This window comes from Petaurus breviceps, unplaced genomic scaffold (assembly GCF_028583685.1).
Source record: "Petaurus breviceps papuanus isolate PSGF00001 unplaced genomic scaffold, PetGlider_PUasm1.0 90977, whole genome shotgun sequence".
NCBI classification, from domain to species: Eukaryota; Metazoa; Chordata; class Mammalia; order Diprotodontia; family Petauridae; genus Petaurus; species Petaurus breviceps.
Window position 1 is genome coordinate 44,735,877 of NW_027187391.1, and position 23,847 is coordinate 44,759,723.

Sequence of the window (23,847 nt, forward strand, 5' to 3'; positions counted from 1 at the left end):
TAATTTAAGAGCCTTCCTGACTCTAGGAGACTTTCAAGTTCCAAGAAAATGACTGCTCTTTTGCCAGCTTCCCCTCTGGGTGCCTGTCCAGCAACAGACAATGAAATCCATTTCTGGTAATATTTCTGGTAACCTCAATTTTGCCTCAAACACAAAGAGGTGAGAGGTTAACTGGAGATAAATATAAATGTAAATGAAGGCAGAGAGACCAGCCTGTACCTAAATGTTAGGATGTTTCTGCATTCCCATTAATTTTCCCTGAGATACAGAGCAAACTGAATTCATGTTTGCCTAGGGCTCCTACTCATCTCTAATCAACAATGGCCAACTTTGAACTGGTCAAAATTGTCCCTTTCATCCACTTATAAGTGAAGGGACACTTTGTGCTTGAAACTGAGTTCTATATAGGTAGCCAAAACTGAGTCAGTCAATAAGTATTTGTGAAGCACTTAGTATAATATAGGCAATATGCGAAGTGTTGAGGATAGAAAGGCAAAAACAGTCCCTACCCTCAAGGAACTTACATTCTAACAGGGGAGGGGGACAACATGTAAATAATCAGGGATATACAAGCAGATGACTACAAAATGGGGACTACTTAGACAAATTGTATATGAATATAATGGAATGTTACTGTGTTGCAAGAAATGATGAATATGATGAATACAAAGAAACGTGGAATGATTTACCTAATCTGATGAGAATGAAGAAAGAAGAGCCAAGGAAATAATACACATGACTACAGGAATGTAAACAGAAAAGAAAACCACAAAGCAACCAGAAGTGAATGTTGCAAAATTACAAGGAACAAGCATGACTTCAGAGAAGAAATGTGAGAAGACATCCCCATCCCTCTCTTTTGCAGAGGTGAAAGGTTCATGGATGTGGTACATTGCAGATATTTTCAGACTTTTTTTGATGTATTGATCCCTTTTGCTGAGGTCTTTCTCTTCTTTTTGTTTAAAAATATTTGTTATATGGAATGGTTCTCTAAAAGGGAAGGAAGTGAAATATTGGGAGAAAATTTAGTGAGATAAAAACTAAAAGATATCAATGAAATTTATTAAAAACAAAAAAGGACAATTTATGAATGTAACAGAATATTATTATATCTTAAGAAATTATGAAAGGGATGATGTTAGAGAAACCTTTGAAGACTTGAATGAACTGATGCAGAATGAAGAAAGTGTAACCAACAGAGCAATTTATACAATAACAATGATATTGTAAAGGAAAAGAACTTTGAAAGACTTAAGAACTCTAGTCAATGCAATGGCTAATCATGATTCCACCTCCATACAGAGAGGTGATCTACCCAGGATGTATGAATTAGGAGCAAGACTGGCCCTAGAGTTCCCAGTGAGTAAATAATCTCTATAATAGAAACTGTGTTGTGCTGTGGTGTTGAGCTACTTTTGCTTTCATCTCCCCCAACCAATCAATAAACATCTATTAAGCACCTATTATGTGCTAGGCACTGTATTAAGTACTGGATATACAAAAAGAGACAAAAGACAATCCCTGCCCTCAAGGAGTTTACAATCTTATTCTCCTCATCTCTTAGATAGCCAGTTCAGACATATAAAACATACTGCAAAGACTGGGAGGAATTCAGCTAACTTCAAACTTCATGGAAAGAAGGAAGCAAACATCAATTAAGTGCTGCTATATTCCAGGCATTGTGCTAAGAGCTTTATGAATATCTCTTTTTGGTCCCTACAATAACCCTGTAAGGTAGGTGTTATTATCATCCCCATTTTAGAGCTGAGGAAACTGAGGCTAAGAGAGGTTAAGTGACTTCCCCAAAGTCTCATGACTAATAAGCATCTGAGACCAGATTTAAATAAGGTCTTCTTGACTTCTGGCTCAGTGCTCTATACATTGTTCCACCTGGTTGCCTATGGGCACAATATGAGACTTATTTATTATTTTAGGAGTCATTTTGGCCAAGATCTGAATTCAAATATTTGAAAATAAAGAATTTTGAAATGCAATTTGAAAGAAATACACTTCTCATTGTTTTGCTAAAAGGACACAGTGCCCACAAAGCAGCTATCCAACTAAAGACTTTGTAGTCTAAACCAAAATATATGCAAGTCAAAGTGCTTGATCCTTAGATAATTTTTCTTAATTTTTCTTGATTCTTGAAGAAGTTACATGGAGGACAGTCAATAAGTTGAGCCAATAGCAGAAGCACTCAATCATTAGTTTCGACTTGAAATCTTTTGCTTTAAGTAAAGTAATTTTTGTTTCAATTTATCCTCTCCTTTTGGATGCCCCAAACCATTTGAAAATAAAACAAAACAAAAGCCCCTCAGAAGAATCCCAACAATACAACATGTAGGTGCTATAACATATAGATGTCATCCCCCACCAAGGCAAGATGCAGTGATTTTCTTTTTAATGATGAGAGCATATAGAGAGTTATAGGTTATAAAAAGTGACATCATAAACAAAGTAGAGAGCAAGGAAAAAATTATTTTTGAGCTTTATGGATAGTGGAAGAGATTCGTGAACAAACAAGATATAGAGAAACTCACAGGAGGTAAAATGGACAATTTAAAATCCATAAAATCAAAAAGTCTCTGTACAAACAAAACCAATACAGATAAAATTAGAGAAGTATGCAAAAGGGGGGAAAATCCTTGTAACAAGTCTCACTGGTAAAGGTTGTATCTCTCAAGGAATGGATTTAAATTTATAAGCATAAGAGCCATTCCCCAATTGATAGTGGTTAAGGGATATGAACAGACAATTTTCAGAGGGAAAAAGCCAAGCTATCAATAGCTATATGAAAAATACCCTAAATAATTAATAATTACAGAAATTAAAATAACTCAGAGGTTCCACCTCATACCCATCTGATGACAAAGAACATGAAAAAAGCAAATGATAAATGCTGGAAGGATTGTGGAAAAACAAATATATTAATGGCACTTTTGATGGAGCTGTGAAGTGGCCTAGCTATTCTGGAAGGCAGTTTGTAACTGTTCCTCAAAAGTTAAACTATGCATAACTTTTTGATCCAGCAATACTACTATGGGATCTATACCCCAAAGATATCAAAAAAAGAAGAAAAAGACTTATGTATACAAAATTACTTATAGCAGCAATTTTTGTGGTGGCAAAGAATTGGAAACAGACAAGGCATTCATCAACTGGGGAATGGCTGAATAAATTAAATGGCATATGAATGTCATCGAATACTACCATGCTATAAGAAATGATAAAGAGGGCAGATTCAGAGAAATCTGGGGAAATTTGTATGAACTGATGCAGAGTGAGGGGAGCAGAACCAGAACAATTTATACAATGACGGCATGGCTATAAAGACAAACGACTTTGAAAAACTTTAGAATTATGATCAACACAATGACAAACTGTGATTCTAGTGCACTCACTGGGATACTATCTGCCTCCTGAAAGAGATATGATAGATTCAAGGGCAGATTGAGATTTTTTTCCCACTTTGAACATGACCAATGGGAGAATTTATTTTGCTCAACAACATGTGTTTGCAAAAGGGGGTTTGTTTTTCTTTCTCAATGGGGGAGGAGATATGGAGAGAGGGATAATGGGTTTTCAATAATTGAAAAAAAATAAACATTTTAAAATAAGTGAAAAAAAGCAAAAAGCAAAAAAGAAAAGAGTTAAGGGTTACTTCTAATGATCAAGTTTGGGGTATGTTCATCTAGGACTTGATGCCTCCCAACCCCTTACTCTAGTTATGTCATTGCCACTCACAGTAGTGAAAATCTCCTATTTTGTCTGGGATATGTGAAATCTCTTTCATAAGTATAGATATTAACTGTGTCAGAAGAGAGATATTAATAACTGATCTTAGACTGTTGTGAATCATCAGCCATTGCTTCCATCCCTGCTTTCTTGGACATTAACAAAATACATCATATTAAATTAAAATATCTCAGAGGTTCCACCTCACACCCATCTGATGGCAAACATGAAACTCTACTAGACTATAAGATACCTGAAAGTAAGTACTATGTTTCACCTCAGCTTTTTTTCATTTTCTGTAGTACTCTGTTGAATTATATTAATAAAGAAATAAATGATGAATATAACATTTGGAAATTTCTCATTGAAACATGTTGGAACCTTACTATGACCTAAACTAGAGAGAATTTAATATTCATTTATTCATTCAATTGTTCCAGATCCTGGGAAAGTCAGAAAAATGACTATGTCATGGTCCATACCTCCATGGAGTTGAGTATATGTGAGTTCCGTCTTGAAACCTCTTCAAGGATATTTCATTGCTGAAGTACCAAACAGAACTCATTATAAGATACTTAAGCATATAAGGTTGAGTAAGTTGTGGACCCACAAAATTGTGTTACAAGATGACTCCCCAGAAGGTTGTTGAGCCTAGTCACCCCCTAGAAAATGATCATCTATATTTACCAGTTAATTTGATAGGGTTGTCTGACCTTCAATGGCCAAAAAAGGGAAAAGATTAAATAACAAAATCAATCCATTTTAATCTATCATGAAGGCCACTTTATAATGTCTTGAGACAGAAAGAAAGCATTTGGTGAAGTGTTTGATTTAGCAACATTTGAGTCTTTAAAAGTAAACCAGAGTTGCCCCAAACTGAGGTAATTCCTGTTCTGAAAGGCCAGCAATTTGTGGTATTTTGTAGGGAATCTCACCCCTTTTCTCGTTAAGGCCAGCTCTCAATTAGCTATGATCATGATGACTATGGAGAACATGATGAGTTGAAATCAGCATATCATCTCCCGTCTTCATTTTAATCAATAGTTTCAATTCCCTCAGTAAGCAAACCTTTCCTAGGAATGATGACAAACAGTAGAATCAAAGGCTGTGAGATTTTCTTCATTTATCCTACCTCTGTTCCCTCTGAAGAAAATGCTGATGACCTGCAGTTTTGAACATCTGGATCTGAAGTCCATTTGCCCTTTCTCTTGCTGTTTCTCCTCCAATCACCTCTTATTTCTCACTACTCACTCACTCTGTCTAGTTCTGCATGATTTTTTCTGATTATTGAAAAAATAAATTCATGGTCAGGATTGAAATGTTTGCAAGATAGTGAGACATAGAGGAGTGAACAAAACTTGTTTTAATCAACTTCCTTCTCATATAGTAAGTTTTTCCTATGGATGCAGTTCTAGTTGAGAGATGTGGAGAACAGTTTTTGTTTTATTATTTTATTTATGATTTATATACATGGGATTTGCTATTTTTTTTTAAAAAGAGTCTTTTTTCTCACAATCCTTCAGACATCCAGTATGGAGCACAATCTGAGCAATAGGTATTTAATAGTTGTGTTGATATCACTTTGTATCTAAGGGATAGAAACTAGCAAGAGACATTGATAAAATAAAGGGAAGATGATTTAAATTCAATATATATTTTATTCTTTGTAAATACAATGAGTACAACTTTTTAACTTCACAAATCTGTTAATTCACTTTGTACAAGAAAAGTTTTACTCATCCTATGATAGGCCAAGTGCTGATTTTTCTCAGGGCTAGTATCTAATAACAAATCAAAACATGAAAAGTACAGCAGCTATCTTCAAATGTTTGTTTCTACATTTTCATAAGTATAGTCTCATATCAAAGAAGCAGCGTATAGTGTAAGGTTGTGTTTGTGTGTGTGCATGTGTGTGTATGTGTGTTGTATGTATGAACAAGGCTTTACTTAGAACCCAAAGTTTTCTGAAAGGCATTGTAGAGTCTCAGAGACTGTTAGCAGTTTATCAATTAAGAAACCTTTTAGCATCTATCTCTTTGAAGTTCATCCTAGCATGCTGTGTATATTCAGTTGCTGTTCTGCATGTCTCATTGGATCAAGAGTTCGGACCCCATTGCCTTTGGTTTCAGCACTACGCCAACGGGACAGCAATCGGCTCACGAAGTGAGACATCTCTGCTTTATTTGGTTTTGCTGTTTTATTCTTCCTTCTTTGACTTGTATTCTTTTTGTAAAACTCTTCTGTCTTTGAGATGTTATCCAAACTGCAGTCCTGATGAGAGAGTCACCTATATTCACCAGTTGGTTTGATAGGGTTGCCTGGCCTTCAAGGGCCAAAAAAAAAGGGGGGGGGGGAGAATAGTCAATCACCTAAAACACTTTTCAATTCATTATGAAGGCCACTTGATTATATCTACAACAGAAGGAAAATGTTTGGTGAAGTATTTGATTTAGAATGTTCCCATTGTATTCTGAACAAATGTGTCAACTTAAGTTACTTTCTGAAGGCTGCAGCACACTGTATTACCTCCAGAGTAATTTTTTGGTAACCCAACTTCATATACTGAAAAGGAAAAATGAAATACTGTATTTTGGCTTTTATTATATCAGAATCATCTTCCTGGTGAGTGATAGAATAGCATGGCCAGTGGCAACCAGCAATCGTGAGCCCCTCCCACTGAGAAGGGGAATTGATGAGTTCTCTCCACTCCGGGTGTCCTATCAAGCAATGCCCTTTCTTCAGGTCTACAATCTTCTGTAGAGGCAGCAGGTCATATCTACTGGAATAGTCTTGTGCCAATTAATTCTTTTATTTTTTTTCCTCCAAAGGCTACACATTCCCAGGTTTATGCTTCCTGAAGGTTTTGTTAGTTGAGGCTTGTTCTCCAAAGGTAAAAGTTCATCTGACACTGTCCATCCTGAAGACTGTGTATATGTTCAGCAGAGATTAGATATCACTGGATTTGTACATATCTGAAAGCAGTCTCGTAATTGGCACATTGCCAATGGTTTTTTTGAAAAACACTTCTTCTATTGTAGATGGGCTAATGGAGCGTAAGGCTGGCAGAAGCAATAGGAGTTTCCCAAAGCGACAAGGTTGTGTGGGATACCTGGAATGAAAAGAAATCAGGAAAGTTAGATGAGCATTTGCCAAAGTGCATCCTGTTTAAAAATCTTAATATCTTGTATTTGGACAAAAGCCATATCCAAATGTGCCAAAACAGGTTTTTGACTGGATTTCATTAATAACAGGGTACTTTAGAAATGAATTTAGAAAGGGTAATTTTACCTATTTTGCAAAGGGAGAAATGGAGGCACACTAGGCAAGCATTTATTAAGAACCTACTATGTTATAGGATCTGGTGATTCAACTACAAAAAAAGAACCACCCTGCCTTCTTCCACTCAGTTGTTAGAATATTTCCCCTCTTTAAATCACTTAACTATGTAAATATTGTATCTGGCCAGTAAGCTTCTTGAGGGCAGGGATTAAGTTTTTTTTATCTTCACATTTCTAGTGCCTAGCATAAATAAAGTCTTGAATATATTAGGAGCTTAAGAAATATATTTGAATGAGTGGAAGTTTCTTGATTCTTAGTCCCAATGCTTCTCCCCTAGACTGTTTCCCTCAAATGAAATGGCTCCTTTTTCTAAGCGTTTCTCCAAATTATTATTCAGGATTTATACTTAGTCACTCACAGAAATAATTCTATTACATTACAAATTAAGGACTAAATTCTGTTGGGTGGGAATGCCACCCAACTTACATGTCAATGAAATTGACATCTAATTAAAGATATGAAAAAGTGTTGAACAATTCTCTCTCTTGAGGTCCAACATCTATCTGGGCTCTGATGCACAAGCTCAATTCTCTGCTGCTTGCACAGCCTCTAGAACGACAGGTCTATACCAAAGTAATCCCTATTGTTTCCATTATCACAATCCCTATTGTATCCTTTATCACAGCAGAACTTGTCAGGTGGGTTCCTTTTTCTGGAAATGTCACAACCAAAGGCCAAACATTCCTTGGGAAACATGTTGGTGAAAAGCCAAGTTTAAGCTTTCATGATGGAAACTGACAAGTATATGAATGAATTCAAAGTAAGCACTTTACCAAAGAGTTTACAGTGACAAGGGAAGAACCCACTTAACACTAGAAAGTAGGTGAGTCAAAGTTCAAAGTCCAAGTACCAGTTCCTTTATTTGACCTCTTCTTCCTTTTGAGACCACGAAAATTTTCCCCTTGTCTACATTCCCTATTCTTTGCTCCATTCTTGGATAAGGAGGTGAGCTTTCTTCTCACTGATGTCAACTCCTCTCTTGATCCCACCTTACTCTCTAATCTTCAATATCTCCTTATCTAGTGGCATATTTTGTGCTTTCTATAAGCATGCCAAGACTACCTCATCCTTAAAAAACCTTTATTTTACCCTACTCTCATTCAAGCTATTATCCTATTTCTCCCATTTTCATAGCTAAACCCCTATTTTAAAAAAAAGCTATCTACTCTCATTGCTTCTACTTCCTCCTTCTCACTCCTTAACCCTTTGCAATCTGCCTTGATTGAAACTCTCTTATCCAAAGTTACCAATGGTTCCTCAGTTGCCAAATACAATGACTTTTTAATCAGTCTTCATCCTTCTTGAATTCTTTGCAGCATTTTCCTGCTGACCACCCTCACCTCTTAAACACTGTCTCCGCTCTAGTGCTTGTGACACTGTTCTTTGTTGGTGCTTCTCCTTGTCTGACCCTCTTTAGTTTCCCTTGCTGGATCATTATCCATGTTTTACTTCTTAACTGTGTGTATACCTCAAGCTGTGCCACAGGTCCTTTTCTCTTTCTACACACACACTCACACTCTCTCTCAGTGATCTGATAAGGTTCTATGGGTCAATGGTCATCTCTATACAGATCACTGCTAGATCCATTTGTCTAGATCTAGTCTCCTAAATTTTGGTCCCTCATCAACTGCATTTTGGATATTTTCCTATGAACTTCTAACTGGATATGGGCATCTCAAAATTATAATATTAAAAATAGAACTCATTATCTTTTCCCTCGGACCCATATCTTCCTAATTTCAGCTAAGGACACCACTGCCCTTTTAATCACCCAGGGTTATGGTGTCATAGTCATCCTGGACTCTGTGCTCCAGCTAACCTGTACTACTTTTTGTTCCTCATCCAGGACATTCCATCTCCTGATTCTTTGACTTTGACCAGCTGTCCAGTGGACAACCTAGAATGCTCTCCCTAGGGACGGCTAGGTGGCACAGTGAGTAAAGCACAGCCCCAGAGTCAGGAGGACCCGAGTTCGGTTCTGGCCTCAGACACTTAACACCCTCACAAAAAAACTAGCCGTGTAACCTTGGGCAAGTTATTTAACCCCAATTGCCCTCCAAAAAAAGGCAAAAAAAATGTAGAGTGCTCTCCCTCTTCACCTCAACCTCTAAGAATCCCTCAATCTCCCCAAAGCTCAGCTCAAGTGCCTTCCCACATGAGGGCTTTCTTATTCTCCTAGCTATTAGCATCTCCCTAAAATTATTTTCTACTTAACATATATAAACTTAATATTTCCTTATATGTCTACATGTTTTTGCCTGATAGAATTTAAATTCTTTGGGGAAAGGGATTATTTTGTTTTTATCTTCAGGGAAGGAGAGCCTACTATTATTACATATAAAAAGAACTTAATATGTATTGGCTGAATTGATATCTGATTTTTCTCCTGAAGGAGGTTTTGAAGATAGGCAAGGGACCCAAGACCTGAAAAAAATATGGATGTCAATGAAAAATAGAAAGGTCATAAGTCAGAAGGATTCAGCAGCAAGTTTCCCAACACTACAAATGGGTCTACAAGTAATGACTGTATCAACACTTGTTGGAGCTCTTGTAGAGGGGTTTCTTGTCCACATATAGGATGGACTATGTGGCCTCTAAGGTCCTTCCCATAGCTGAGATTTTGTGATTGTGCAAATATTGCTGAGTCTACAGTGGAGAATTATTTTGAAAATGGCCTCTCAGGTAGAAAACCAAAAAGATTTTTCTTAGAGAAACACTGGTACCCATATGCAGTCATGGTCCACATTTCAGGCATTATAACCATAGGCTTTTGTTAGGCAGGCCTGGGAACCAAAATGTAACTTTATTTTTATGGTGAAATGTATTTTTATTCTAAATAATTTACCAGATATGAACTTTGGGAACAAAATCTTTTAATAGGTTGAAATCAGCCTGTATGGAATCAATGGAATCAATGATTGCTCATAAGCATTTTTGAGGTCTCTCTCTTTTTTTTTATAAAGCAATCGAGGTTAGGTAACTTGCTCAAGGTTACACAGCCAGTTATTTTTGTGTGGCTGCCGAGCATATGAGGCTGGAACCAATCCCAGGTCTCCTGAGGTTGGAGCTGGCACTCTTACTCACTGAGACATCTGGCCTACCCGAGGTCTCTCTTAAATAACAGCAAAGTATTTAGAAATATTGTAAAGGTTGTTAAAGGTAATTTTGTTGAACCTCTTCATTTTATGGGTCAGAAAACTGAGACTTAAGGAAGTGAGATGATTGATCCAAAGGTAGCATTCCTCAATCTTAATTGCTGAAGGTTTTGTTTTTAAATTCATACAAAAGACTCCTAAATTTCCATAAAACCCAATATTAAAACAATCCTTCCCTTTCTTCTTTACCACACTGACCCTTTCCCTTACTATTATAGCAGAGCAATGAACAGTCTCAGAGACATGTCAAAGGCTACTTCAAAGTCCAGAATGAGACTCTACTATGTCCTCAGTAAGAAAGTGGTACCAGACTTGGAGTCAGGAGCTATCAGTTCAAATCCAGACTCTGAAATATGCTATATATCCATGGACCTCTTGACTTCTCTAAATCTCAATTTCCTTATCTGCAAAATGAAGGTAATAAGATTTACAGACCTCACAGAGTTGTAGGGAGAAAAGCACTCTGTAAATGTTAATGTTTATGAGGTAGCATATTGGATACAGGGTTGGCCTCCGAGACCCCCAATTAGGCAATTAACTTCACCCTCTAAGACTATGTATTACAGAGCAGGTGCTGAAATGCAGTTGGTATACAGTGTCCTCACTGGGAGTTCCTATACTCATGAAATTACAAGTCTGGTCCAAAAAGAAAAATTAAGGCCTTAGCATGCTATAGAAATGCCAGCTACCGTTATGATTGCTATTCAAAGTTCTGAAGTTCTCACATAATTAGAAACCCGTGTGGGAATCAATTACTTTCTCAAAGACAGTCAACTCTTGATTTCTTATGAGTAAATTATCCACTCTATAGTCTTCTCTCATGGCTGGTCCTGAGTCAAAACAGGGAGGAGGTGAGTCCATCAAAAAACATGCATTGAGCGCCTCAATTCAGTTGTTATTGAACTTGACAGGAAGAGAGAGCCATGTACATGATCTGAAGTATATATTTGAAAATTACCCTGTGTCACTAATTTCCTTTTTTTTAAAACATTGTGATTTTCTTTTTAATAGCATTTTATTTTTCCAATTACATGTAAAAACAAATTTTAACATTCGTTTTAGAAAAAAATTAAGTTCTAATTTTTTCCCTCTTTCCCCTCCTCCTTCTTCCCTAAGCAATTTGACATAGGTTATATATGTGCAATCATGTAAAACATATTTCCATATTAGTCATGTTGTATGCTGCTGATTTCTTAATGTAGTTTTGAAAAAAAAAACATAGGTCTTGTCACATACCCAGAAGCAGGAATATTTGAGAACTGATTCTGCTCAAGTGTGCTTGTATATTTTACATGGCACAGATCAGTTGTGTTGACCCTTCAATCATAGTGGGGGCTGGGAAGAAGAGAGATATCCAAAGATCACTGAGTCAAAGATGCAGTGGCAACCCTGTGGCATCAGTTGATCACATATCACTTCCCAGAGGGGCAATTCACACCTAGACCTAAGGTAACTTGGTGGCAAGGTGTGATATATGAGACTCCTGCAGGAGAACACTAATAGGACAAGGGAAATGCACTTAGAGACTAAAAAAGATGCTCAGAATCCACCTGTCCCCCCAGTTCCTCACTGCTCCTTTGAAACAATACCCCACATCTTCTCTCTCTCTCTCTCTCTCTCTCTCTCTCTCTCTCTCTCTCTCTCTTTCTCTCTCTCTCTCTCTCCTACTAAAATGACTCTGAATGCCAGTTTTCAGTCACCAGCAGAGGCACCTCTGTTTCTCCTAGTTTTTATATGCTGATTGCAGACAGCCTCAGTATAGGAGAGATGTTGGAATATATGTTCAGATAACTGCCTGCAGCTATTGCATTTCCACAGCCCAGAATTCAGCTGCACTACCATCTTTGCTCTGATAACTCAATAGCATTTGTTTATTAACTACTCCATTTTTTCACAAAGGAGATTTTGAGTCTATGTTTACTAGTTTCATGGAACTAAGAGCTGACATAGGGAAAATCTCATAACAAGCGTGATTCTAAATACGCTAAATTATATCTCTAGGCTGAGAGCATAAACTGAGAAGGGCGGGTCAAGGCAGATTTTTTATTGCTCCTAATGATGGAAGACTGTGTGCTGTAGAGAAAGCACATGACATGACAGAAAAACAAAACAAAACAAAACCCTCCTTTGAGATAAAGGACTTGGATTTGATTCCTAGTTTAACAACTGCCCAGCAGTTGACTTTCACAACCTCTCACCAAGATTATTGCAATTGCCTCCAAATTGTCCACCCCTCTTCAATCCATCCACCATACTGTTGCCAAAGTGATTTTCCTCAAGTGTTTCTGACCATGTCATTTCTCCTCGGCATAAACTTTAGTGACTTTCTATTATTTCTAGCTTTGAATCCTCTGTTTATCTTGTAAAGCTCTTTACAAGCTTGCTTCAGTCTACCTTTCCGTACTTATCTCTTCCTGCATTCTTCAGTCTAGGCAAAATGGTCTTTTATCTGTTCTTCATATGTTGATGTTCCATTATCCTTCTCTGTACCTACAACATGCACATCATGAACTAAGTCCTATACAGCATTTCTTTATTACCAGCTCTCTCCTCCTCCCTACTTTGAAGTTAGCTAACATTGATTTTGCATTTATTTTGTATACTTATATGTTTACATGCAGTCACTCCTGATAAGATGTAGACTCCTTGGGAATGGATATTGTTTCATTCTTTGTCAGTCTACAGCCAGTGCCTAGCAAAGTGCCCAGCCTTTAGTAGATGCCTAATAAATACTCATTGATAAGCTGCATATAAGAAAATAATTTTATCTTTCTGAACTTCAGTTTTCCTATCTGCCAAAAGGGGATAGTAATATTTACATTATTTACTTAGTATATATACTAAGTCCTTTGTAAACCTTAAAATCACTATTAAGAATTATTTAGGGGAGGTAGGTGCAGTGGATGGACCATGGGCAAGTCACTTAACCCTGTTTGCCTCAGTTTCCTCATCTGTAAAATGAGCTAGAGAAGGAAATGGCAAACCACTCCAGTATCTTTGCCAAGAAAACCCCAAACGGGGCCATGAAGAGTTGGACATGACTGAAAATGATGAACGACAACAACAATTTTTATTTCCCTGCATTGATGTATCAAAGTTTGACAATTGCCTCCCCATAAAACACTTTTATTGTTTTGTTGTATTTTTACTTCATCATTATTTTATCTAAAGTCCATGTAAGATATGGGGCTCTTTGTAGAAAATACAATGTATTGTTTTCTATGAGAGTTACTCAGACCAAAAAACCAATTCTAAAATAAAGCTGGTTTGTGGTTAACTGACTAAAAATGGATTTCAAATCTATCCTATCCTTAATTAAACAACAAGACACCTTTAATTTTGAGGAAAAACACCATACTCTTAACTTAATAACTCATATAATTCTCAGAATATATGTAGCAGCCTCCCACAAAAAAAATGGGATTTTGTCATAGAAATTAAGAGTCCCTAGGGGAAGTAATGTCAGTCAAGACAAAAAATATTGACATGTGCAGGATTTTCTCATCCTGACTCTTTTTAGATTTGGCCATATCTAGAGAGTTAGAAATGAATGTTTATAATAGGTTGAATTTTTATTTTGGTGGGCTGATTGTGAAGGTGTGACTCCTTTGAATTTTTGTAAACTTGTCCTCATGTTTCATTTTTCCCTTCAAGATCAATATAGAGAACTAGCAACCAGAATAATTGGAGACACTCCTTCCCCCTGCCATCAACTAAAAAGTAAGGAAAGATAAAATTGTTTTGCTCATAATAAACCTTTCTCTATCTGAAAAAAATGGGAGCAGAAATTCTATATCTCAAAATTTTGTTTCTTGGCTAAACCGTATTTCTCAAGAGTTTAAAATCCTTGGGCAAAAAGTGCTTTGGAAGTATCATAAAAAATAGAATTGAAGGCAAAGAGTGAATTTTGATCTCTAAATTCCCTTCCATCTCTAAATTTACTATGACATGAACTTAGTTGTGGTAAGGAACTAAACCCTAGTCTATGATATTATAATTATCACTCACTAGAATTCACTTATCAAGTTATCAGAATAGCAGTCAATACTACCCACTATGCCCTGACACTTAGCATTTTGAGGGAAAAGTATGTAAAAAACAAAGAAGTAAAGAAAGGATTGAAGGATCACTGAAAAACATGGCTATCCTTTTAGGCTTATATGGTGCATGTATATCTTGTTTCCATTCTGCCTGGTGCCTTTCCCCATCACCAGTATCTATTTCTCTTGTAATTCTTACAGATGAAGTAGTTGGAATAAGATCTCTATCCATTTTTATTTAAATGGTCAAAAATAGTTGACATATAAAGAGAGAAAACACACCTCTTTCTCCTTTGCCCCCACATCTCATCCTAACTCATTTCAGCTACTCACCTAAAACTCATCTGCTCAAATGAAGGGACGATATGGGTAGAAACACTCAGCACTATTCTATGGAAGAAGGAGAGAAATGTGGGCTGAGGTCATTAAGCTGCCCACATTCTTGGAGTACTAAAATTTGGCTGATTAACGGGTTTTGAATATAATGGAACTGTTTCATAACAAACTTGCTCATTTTAGGACATAATAATAGATAATATTCATATATTACTTAAAGATTCACAACATACTTTATGTATATTATCTCATTAGATTATAAACTTCCTGAGGTCAGGGACCGTCTTTTGTTTCTTTTTGTATCCCCAGAGCCTAGTGCAGTGCCTGGCACATACTAGGCACCTAAGAAATGTTTATTGATTGATTGATTGGTTGATGTATATATTTGGTTGTTTTTTTTTTCACCATCTCTATGGAACCCAAAAGATGTCATGCATAAGTAGAAAAAAATTATTTCTATCTGATGGTGATTGATCGGCAAAAGAAGCCAAGTGTACTATTTGCATAAGTTATAGAACAAGAACCCTCAACTTTTTTTTGTGTCATGGACCCCTTAGGTAGTCTGGTGACATTTATGGACTTCTAAGAATAATATTGTTAAATGCAATAAAGAAAGTACATAGGATTAGAAGGGAAACCAATTATACTGAAATGCAGTTATCAAATTAAAAAAAAACCCCGCAGACTCCAGTTTAAGAACCCCTGTTTTAGAGGAATAAAGAGCTTCTTACTCTAGGAGGGGGGTTATATCCTGAAACCATGCTGGCAGCTAATAATAATCCATAGAATCATAGGATAGAAAGCATTGCCTTCTGTTTTTTTCAAATAAGTAGGAATGTCATTTTAAAACTGGTTCCTAGAAACTAGAATAAAGCCCATATTGTAGACTTTCCATACTCCAATCCATTATATTTTCTAACAAGGTTTCCCTGGAATGTGTTTCTCATTGCCAGGAATAGTGTGAAGCTATCTGTGTCTATTCATGGCTGCCAATCAAGAAGATCCATTCTGTCTGCCTTCACAATTAGAGACAGAGCCAATCATAGAGGGCTTACCAGTCAATGGTTAAAGAAACCTCAAATGAATGAATCATCAGTGTGAAAGCCCATCTTTTCTGAGGGTTATCTAGTTGGCATCTCCATAAAGACACCTTCATTTCTTTAGGATTATCCAACCCCATTCAAGATGTCATTGTCCACAACCATAATACTTTGGTCATTATTTTTGACCTTTCTCAATCTAGCTGGGTCTAAGTACAAATATCAGTTGGACCATTTTGACTAACTGACTTGTTATTAGTGTTCTTTTGACTGAACTGCTTGGATTCAGTGGTTAATTAAGCTAATTGTTTGTACTAGCTTTTTGGGACACACACACACACAGCTTGAGTCTCCTTCACAAAGGCAATTTCCCATGGTACAGTGGAAAGACTGCTGAACTTAGAATCAGATTTAGTTCAAAACTCTGCCACTTTACTATTTGTATGGCCTTAGGCCAGTTACTTTACTTCCTCTGAGGCTAAATTGAGGAACATGGCCTAATTGATAAATCCTTCCAGTAGTCAGTGCTCCTCCCCCTTAATTTGTAAATATTTTTCATATATTCTAACTGTACATATTGTCTCCATTAGAATATAAGTTCCTTGAGAGCAGGCACTATTTTACTTTTGTCTTCCTATTCCCATCACCAGACCATCACCAGATCTGGCACCAATAGGTGCTTAAGATGCTTTTTGATTGATTGATAGATTCAATGATGTCTAAAGTCCCTTTCAGATCTAAGACTTATGATCCTTTTTAGGTACATGATCAAAGCAAGTGAGATGATGTTGGGGGGGGCGGGCGGTGCAGGGAAACACTTTGTAAACTATACCCCATGTAAAAGAGGGTTATTGCCATGGCTGTGGTTGTTGTTATTCTTAATTATTAAACAAATAAAATTCACCTGGTATGGATATAGCTGTTAAGTGTTAGCTGAGCTTCATCTTGAAGTGCTGCAATAGCCGCGGCATTCCGGAAACTTCTCAGTTCAGAACCACTGTGTGTAGGTACTAGAAAAGAGATCAGGAACCAGTCGGTCAGTTGACCTCCAGGTGGGTGCAACGGTATAAAGCAGCGATGAAATGCAAAGCTGGTCCAGCATGAAAGAAGACCGTGGCTCTCTAAAATGGAGTCAAAGGGTCCGAAAGATCAGCTCCATTTTATGAGGCTCTTTCTGACTCTGAAGTGGCTGTTATCATGAAGGGGGCAGGCTGGGTCAGGGGCAGGGAGGGGGAGGGGAAGCTGTCGAGATAGGGCACGGGGATAATGAAGAGGAAGAAGAAGAAGAAGAAGGGGTTCACATCTGCTTACCAGCTTTGAAAGTGACAATGCATTTGAGACAGGCAAATTCAGTTGCGTCCAGCCGAAGTTGTCTGAATCTGGCCACTACCTCCTGCAAAGCCTGGATTTCAGAGATGATCTTACTCAGCTTCTGGGAATCTGTATTTTCACCATTCATGCCTAGAATGGGAATGTGAAATTAATGTCCTAATATTAGGGCATTTTCATGATTTCATATTGATTTTTGACAAAATTCTGCATATAAATATCTATTCAATTGTCACTCTGAGATCTCTGATTCCCTGTAGACTGACTATATTGTATGGAAGTTAATATAAAATCTTCTCTGGGATGATAACAAACACAGTAATTTGCATTTAAATAACAATGCAAGCAGTCATGAATACAACAAAACAACATTATTTGCATTTAAATATAGATTTATAAATGACAGGTATACTCTATTGTTCAGTAGGAATTTGTTATTCTTTACATGTTGTTCTTTTTTCAGTAATGTATTTTTATGGTAATTTCTACAACAAAGTCATTAAATTGTGCAGTTCTTACCAGATACAGCCAGTAGAGTGTTAGCATCAACTGGAATGGCCCATTGTGCTATTCCTAGAACAAACAGTTCTCTCCAAGCATCTTCCAAAAGCATCAGCTGTCATACAATAGATGGATAATAGAATATAGTGTATAATTTATAAATTTATAAACAATCTCAATATGTAAATTTCCATTATTAAAAAAAACGGTTTTAAATGCCTGTCTTGGTAATTTCTCTTGAATATTTTAGCTTTTTCTTTTATCTTTTTCACAAGGTGCCTATAGATAAAGTAACATGTTACTTCAGACTCTATTTTCCCAAAGTTTGCTTCTCCCAGGGAAAGGTCTGCTTTTCCTTTCTTGTCTTTTTATTCCAGCCAAACCTAGGAATTGCTCATAAGATTAAGTGCTCTATGAGATGCCAAACTGTAGCATACTGGAATGCCACCTAAAATGAGCCCTCTGGAATATTAATGCAGAAATTCTCAAGGATTACTGACTGGCCTACTGAATTTTTGTCTGCCTTTTATTCTCAAAGAAGAACTAGAAGATCTAGAACCAGAAGATCAAGGAACAGTATATATGTGAGGGATAATAGCCACAGTACTTATCAAAGACAAGCATTAGGAGAGGAAAAATAGTGATACAATTAAGTTAATCAGGGTTTCCACATGTAACTCCTTGTTGGTTGTCTGATTTTTCAGATAAGCATAAAGGAACAGATTGCATTCATTTTTATGTGATGTGATATGGACAACTCGAATGCAAAATCTGATTTCTTCAGTTCCCTTTCCCACTCTGACTTGTTATTGTAGGGTTTTCTTCGAAGGTTGAAAAGAAAATCAATTTATGTTTGTCTTCCAAATGTCTCTAGACATTTATTTGGAAGAGTTTTTAAATGGCATCCAAAAATGGGAACTTCAAAAATTGATCTGTTAGGTAAATCAGTAAAGCTAGCTGATAGATATTTTTAAATGGTTTCTGTCTTCCAAAATGAGCAAAAGCAGCTCATTTTAAATGTAAGGCTTTTTTTTTAAAGTTACTCTCCAGAACTGGTTCATTAAATATTTATCAAAAATACTCTTAATGACTCATACCTAATTCTAATCTTTAAAAATCAATGCTTTGTAAAGTTTATTACATAAGGTACAAGAAAATGAATTGAAAAATTTTGGGGGGAAAATCATCCAATTTTGGCTATTCTTGATGTGTGATGCAAATAGATCTTATGAAGAATAAGTAAATGTTTTGAATGTGTTAGCATGTGTCTCAGTGAGGAAATGCATTTTATATTTAGGAGAGCTAGTATAACCTAATTAGGCACAATAGAATTCAAATCTTTAAATTATGATGATTATTTTAAAGGATTCATATCTTTTGCTTGTATAACCACTTAATAATTTTTGGTAAACCTTGCCACTAGTCTGTTTGAATACATTTGCCAAACCAGTTCTGCAGAAAGCAATCTAGACTGCATTTTCTTTGAGTCATTCCCTTACAATCAAAATAATTCTGGAAAAATAATTTTCAAATAAGATGAATAAAATTTATTTTCTTTCTGGACGTGATGCAATTTTAGGTACAATATAATGTAGTCTTTTGAAAATCTTTTTGTGGCCATAGGATTGTGAGAGATATTTGCTTTTAGGGATTTATAAAAATTTTAAGAATTAAATGAACTCTTATCTCTATGGAGGTTTATAATACATCCTGGGTTCCTATTTGCTGTTTATCTCCATATAGTTTAGTGACCCAAACTCTATGTATCATCTTCAGAGAATACACAAGTGTGATCATAATGTAATGAGACTAATCCTTCATGTGAGGAATGGAAATATCTCATTATTAGTCACATATCCTACTTCTCCCTTTCCTACAAAGGTTTTTAACAATTTAAAAATATACATGGAAACATTTTTAAACTCCACTTGCAAGAAAAGAGAATATTTTCTTACACATTTTTTTTCCTTAGAGCTCATCCTACTTTCCTGAAGTAAAGGATCATTCTAGCTGGTGGAAATATGAGGGGAAAGGACAACCTCTCAAAAGGAAGCCTTTTTTTCTTCCAATTTAGAGTTTCTTAAATGAGCTTTATCTTAATAATTTCCTTGGTGTGTCTCTATACCATCAGGACCTAGCACAAGGTCATGTACATTTTTTTGTTTGGATTTATAACTCCATTGGTGTCTGGATGTATCCATGAATGCAGTTCAGTAATCCATCTGTAACTTATAGTCTCTGAGAGTCGCTGGGAACCTAAGGAGTAAAGTGAATCACTCATGCTCAAGCGAGTATATTTCAGATGTAGAATTTGAACCAGTTCTTCTTGACTCCAAGGTCAGTTCTTTGTCATGCTGTACCTCACCTTGCACATAATAAATGCTTATCAAATATTTGTTGAGTTGACTTCATTGTTATGTTTTTGGACATCACAAAACACTTTGTTATTAGTGATTGTTTAGCCAGTTAAGGATTTCAGGCTGAGATATTCACCTGACTGATAACAAGGAGTTATTACAGATGATACTCCCAGATCCCTTCCAGCTTTGTGAAACTGGGATCAGTAACTCTTATTCTCCCTTGTGTATTCTCTCCTATAACCCTTATTGTCCAAGAATCTCAAAGCACACTCAAGCTTACCTGATCTTGCAAGGACAGAGTGGAGAAGGCTGGAACACTTTTGGCCCATTTAATGCTCATGAAAAGGAGTCTGGCTGCTGATTCACATACAGACTCAGTGGCTACTTCATAGAGATACATAGGGGCTCCATTAACCTCATGAGGATACTGGAAGGGGAGAAGAAAGGAGGAAGCCTGGATTAAGGGGTGGGGGCAGCATGATAAAAACACAGCATTTTAAAAAGAAATCAATCTTTTGTTACTTTAAATAAGAACCAACAATTCCTAGAGAAAGGATTCACTAAGGAAAAAGGATACACTTAAGTTTTGCATAATTTTGTATAACTAAAATACCTCCATATAGTTTAAGAACTTTCACTTGTAACCCTCTGAGAGAAGTCATACCCTGAACTAACTTTTTTGATTTCCCCAGGAGAAGCCTCATTTCTAAGCTCTTATTTAGATGGTTGTATTCACTTTGGAGAGATGGACCTTGGTTGAGTCATTTCTCTCCTCTGGGAGTTAGTCTTCTCATTTGCAAATTGAGAATGTTGGCCTAAAAGATTGCTAAGTTCTCTTCCAGAGTGAGTAGTCTATGAGTCTCTCAGTCTTTCTCTATCCTCACCAGCAAATTTACACAGGGCTGAGCCAAGTGGCAGGCCTGGCTCCCAATTTAGACAAGAGCAGCTTGTATTTGTGTAAATAAAAATAGACATGAAAAAGTATAAATTAATAGGCATCCAAAACACAAATATGCATATGAATATTTTTAGAAAGGATTAGTATATTATGGAAATATTTCAATTAGACATTTTAATCATTCATAGAGCATTCTCATTCACAACTGACAACATATTCATAGCAGCACTTTCCCATGCTTATTATACACATCAAGGGGTAAGGAAAAAAAAACATTAAATATTGTGTATGCATGTGTTCGTGTTCGGGTGCACAGGTGTTTTGCTTTTCTGAGACTCTGTGTGTGTGTGTGTGTGTGTGTGTGTGTGAACTCTGACAGTGTAGGACTCCATGCAGTTGTTGGATCTCCTTTCAGAGAAATCCTGGGGTGACTATCTTAAATTTTCCCTGGGCATCACAAACCCTTAGGGGTTATAAATGCAGTCTCTAGATGGCAGCATTCTAAATTGGTGATAAATGTCATAAACCCTTTTTATACTAGATTGCTAGCACTGGAATAAATTCAAGCAGTTTGGAAGTGTCAGGGAAAGAGCCAAAGCAATCTAGATGGGTTTGCATTTGTGGGTTTTCCCTCTTTAATGGTACAATAGAACTTAACATTTTCACACTAGCTAATGAGCAACTCCCTTTAGACTTTTCGGCCTAATATTAGATTTGGGGGACAAAAAGTTAATAGTTGATCTAATCCTAGCAGATTGTAAACTCCTTGGAGGCAGGCATTATTTTCACTACTGTCTTCTTAGTACTAGCACCCTGGACAGTGCCGTGCACACTCAAAGGCTATTTCTTGAATTAAATCGGATTGAATTTTGAGGTCCTACATCATTGACCTAAATTAAGCTCCAATTTGGAGGTCATTTTCCTGTAAGGCACACTGCTGTTCAACTGGTCTACTGGGAAATCTAAGTTTTAACAGGGATAGGGAATTATTGACAGCAAAGAGAACTGGTTTCCGGTTCCTCCCCTACCTCCCACTCCCCCTTAGCCAAGGAAGAGAAGTCCTAAGATGAATACTCCGATTTAAGGGAGTATTTCTCCCTTTTAAATCCAAGGGGAAAAGAAAAACACATAACCTTATTTTCTTTCTCAATCTCCTTAGCGAACCTTTCACACTCAACCCTCTGATCCCTCCTATTTTTCCTCTGTTGGAGTGGTGGGCCACTGACCTTGGGCGTGGGCTGGGCCAGCCCCACCAATGTTTGCCTCTCCGGGGTGCCGGACACTGCCGCCAATTCCAGGTTGTGTTGCTCCAATTGCGTGACTGCAGTGAAGAAAGCTGGGGCAGGCAGGGCTGCGGAAGGGAAGTGAGGGGCTGCACCGTTCTCCTCCTTGTGGCCGCGGAAATACAGGGCAACCTGCTTGCGGATAGTAGACGTCCTGGGCCCTCGCTCGTGTTGCACAGCTGCAGGAATAGACACACAGTAACAAAGTTGAGCTTGGTTCTAACAAGTTTGGTAACCCAAGAACTTGAGCCTCAGCCCATCAGCCTCACTCCGGGTTTGGAATCAAGATTCGGTTTTGAAACCTGTCTCCTTCACTAACAAGCTGCGTGACCTTAGGGAAGTGGTTCACCGCTCCAGGTCTCAAGTTTCCTCATCTGAAAAACGAGGGAGTTGGACCAGGTTGTATCTAAATTGCTAAACCCCATAAATCCCTAACTACTTTGCCATGAACTTACTCGACGTGCGCACTAGAGAGTCGGATAATCTTGCTGTGTCTCTCGCTTCCGCACTGGGTCATCTGGAAATACCCAGGACCATCTAGTTTCCGAGTCTCAGAATTGGTCCAGGGACTCGGGGCTAGGGAAAGGATACCTTCAGTATCTGGGGACTATTTTTTGGAAAACGGAGACACATTCAGGCAAGGTTGGACCCTGGTGTCTGCCAACTGCCCACAGTCTGATCCGAGAGAAGGATCCGAAAGGAGGGCTCACTGCAGAGTTCTGATAAGTGCCTTGCCTTTTATCAGGTAACAATTTTAGGCCTTGTCGCCCTCAGGCGTAGTTCAAAGAGCAGTCCTGGCTCCCACCGGCAGCAGCTGCACCCGAACCGGTTCTGAGCCAGTACCAATGGGGAACCCCGAGGGGAATTGACTTTCTGCCTTTAAGATTTCGAGAGAAAAAGATGCTAGCGGCCTAGGGAATGGAGTGGGGGAAATGTGATGCTAAAGGGAAGGAGAGCTAGCCTCGGAAGAGTGTGCGGGAAGGGAGGCAGGCAGGCAAGCAGCAGGAGAGAGATCTGACAATTACCGCAAACAGTTTAAACAAACAAATTAATTCAGGGGCAATCTCCCGCCCGCAGAGCTTGACAACTTGTCAATACAGAAGTTCAACAGGTTTTTCCGCTCCTGCTTTTTTTCCGCTGCAGAGAGAGAGCTTCCTGAGCTGACAGCTAGACGCTGCCGGACCTGGTCCCTGGCCCTGGTCCCTGGCCCTGGTCCTGAAGGTCAAATCCTCCCCAGTCCTTGACCCTGGTCCCCAACACTGATACCTCAGCCTGGGCAGCAGAGGCCTCCAGCCGGGCTTTTTCCAAACTGTTCGGAACTGTAGTATACACACTCTCACAGCCCCCTGCAGAGTCCCAGTCCCTAGTCTCTTCTCCTCGTGCTACAAAGAGGGCATAGTGCCCTCGGAAGCAGGAGAGAGGGGGACACCTAGGAGACTCCCCCGCCTCCCAGAGTATTCTTTCCTCTTCATCTCTGTAGAGGATGCAGAAATGTCCCTTGTGGGACCTCTGAGTAGCAGCCTCGGAGAACGCTCTTTTGTTGATTTGCTAAAGAGGGTTTTCTTCTCTTTCGACATACTCTCATTTTCAGAAAACTTGCTTCACGAATTCCATTCTCTGTCCTTCAGGTTCACTCAGGATGAAGGAGTAACAGGACTCTAAGGTCCCAGGGCTGTCTGATAGGCTTAAAGGCTAGTCACAAAAGGGAAGCAAAAAGATGTGATTCCGGAAAGAGGTGAGAAGGGGGATTATGACAAGAGGCTGGAAATATTGCCGGGATCACTTGTTCTTCCTTTCCACAGCGATAACGGGAAATGTTGGACCAGCATTT

General features: G+C 37.9%; 1 protein-coding gene across 1 annotated transcript in view; it reads right to left on the reverse strand.

The window, feature by feature from the left end:
- Positions 1–6,093: 6,093 nt before the first annotated feature.
- Positions 6,094–23,847, reverse strand: part of NR2E1 (nuclear receptor subfamily 2 group E member 1) — a 28,914-nt gene continuing 11,160 nt past the window's right edge. Inside the window, exons 4-9 of the mRNA XM_069077433.1 lie at positions 21,960–22,195; positions 20,116–20,262; positions 17,494–17,590; positions 16,957–17,106; positions 16,550–16,766; positions 6,094–6,844 (exon numbers count right to left, since the gene is read on the reverse strand). Coding sequence (XP_068933534.1) covers positions 6,682–6,844; positions 16,550–16,766; positions 16,957–17,106; positions 17,494–17,590; positions 20,116–20,262; positions 21,960–22,195 — 1,010 coding nt within the window. The 3' untranslated portion in view covers positions 6,094–6,681. The remainder of the gene's footprint in view (positions 6,845–16,549; positions 16,767–16,956; positions 17,107–17,493; positions 17,591–20,115; positions 20,263–21,959; positions 22,196–23,847) is intronic.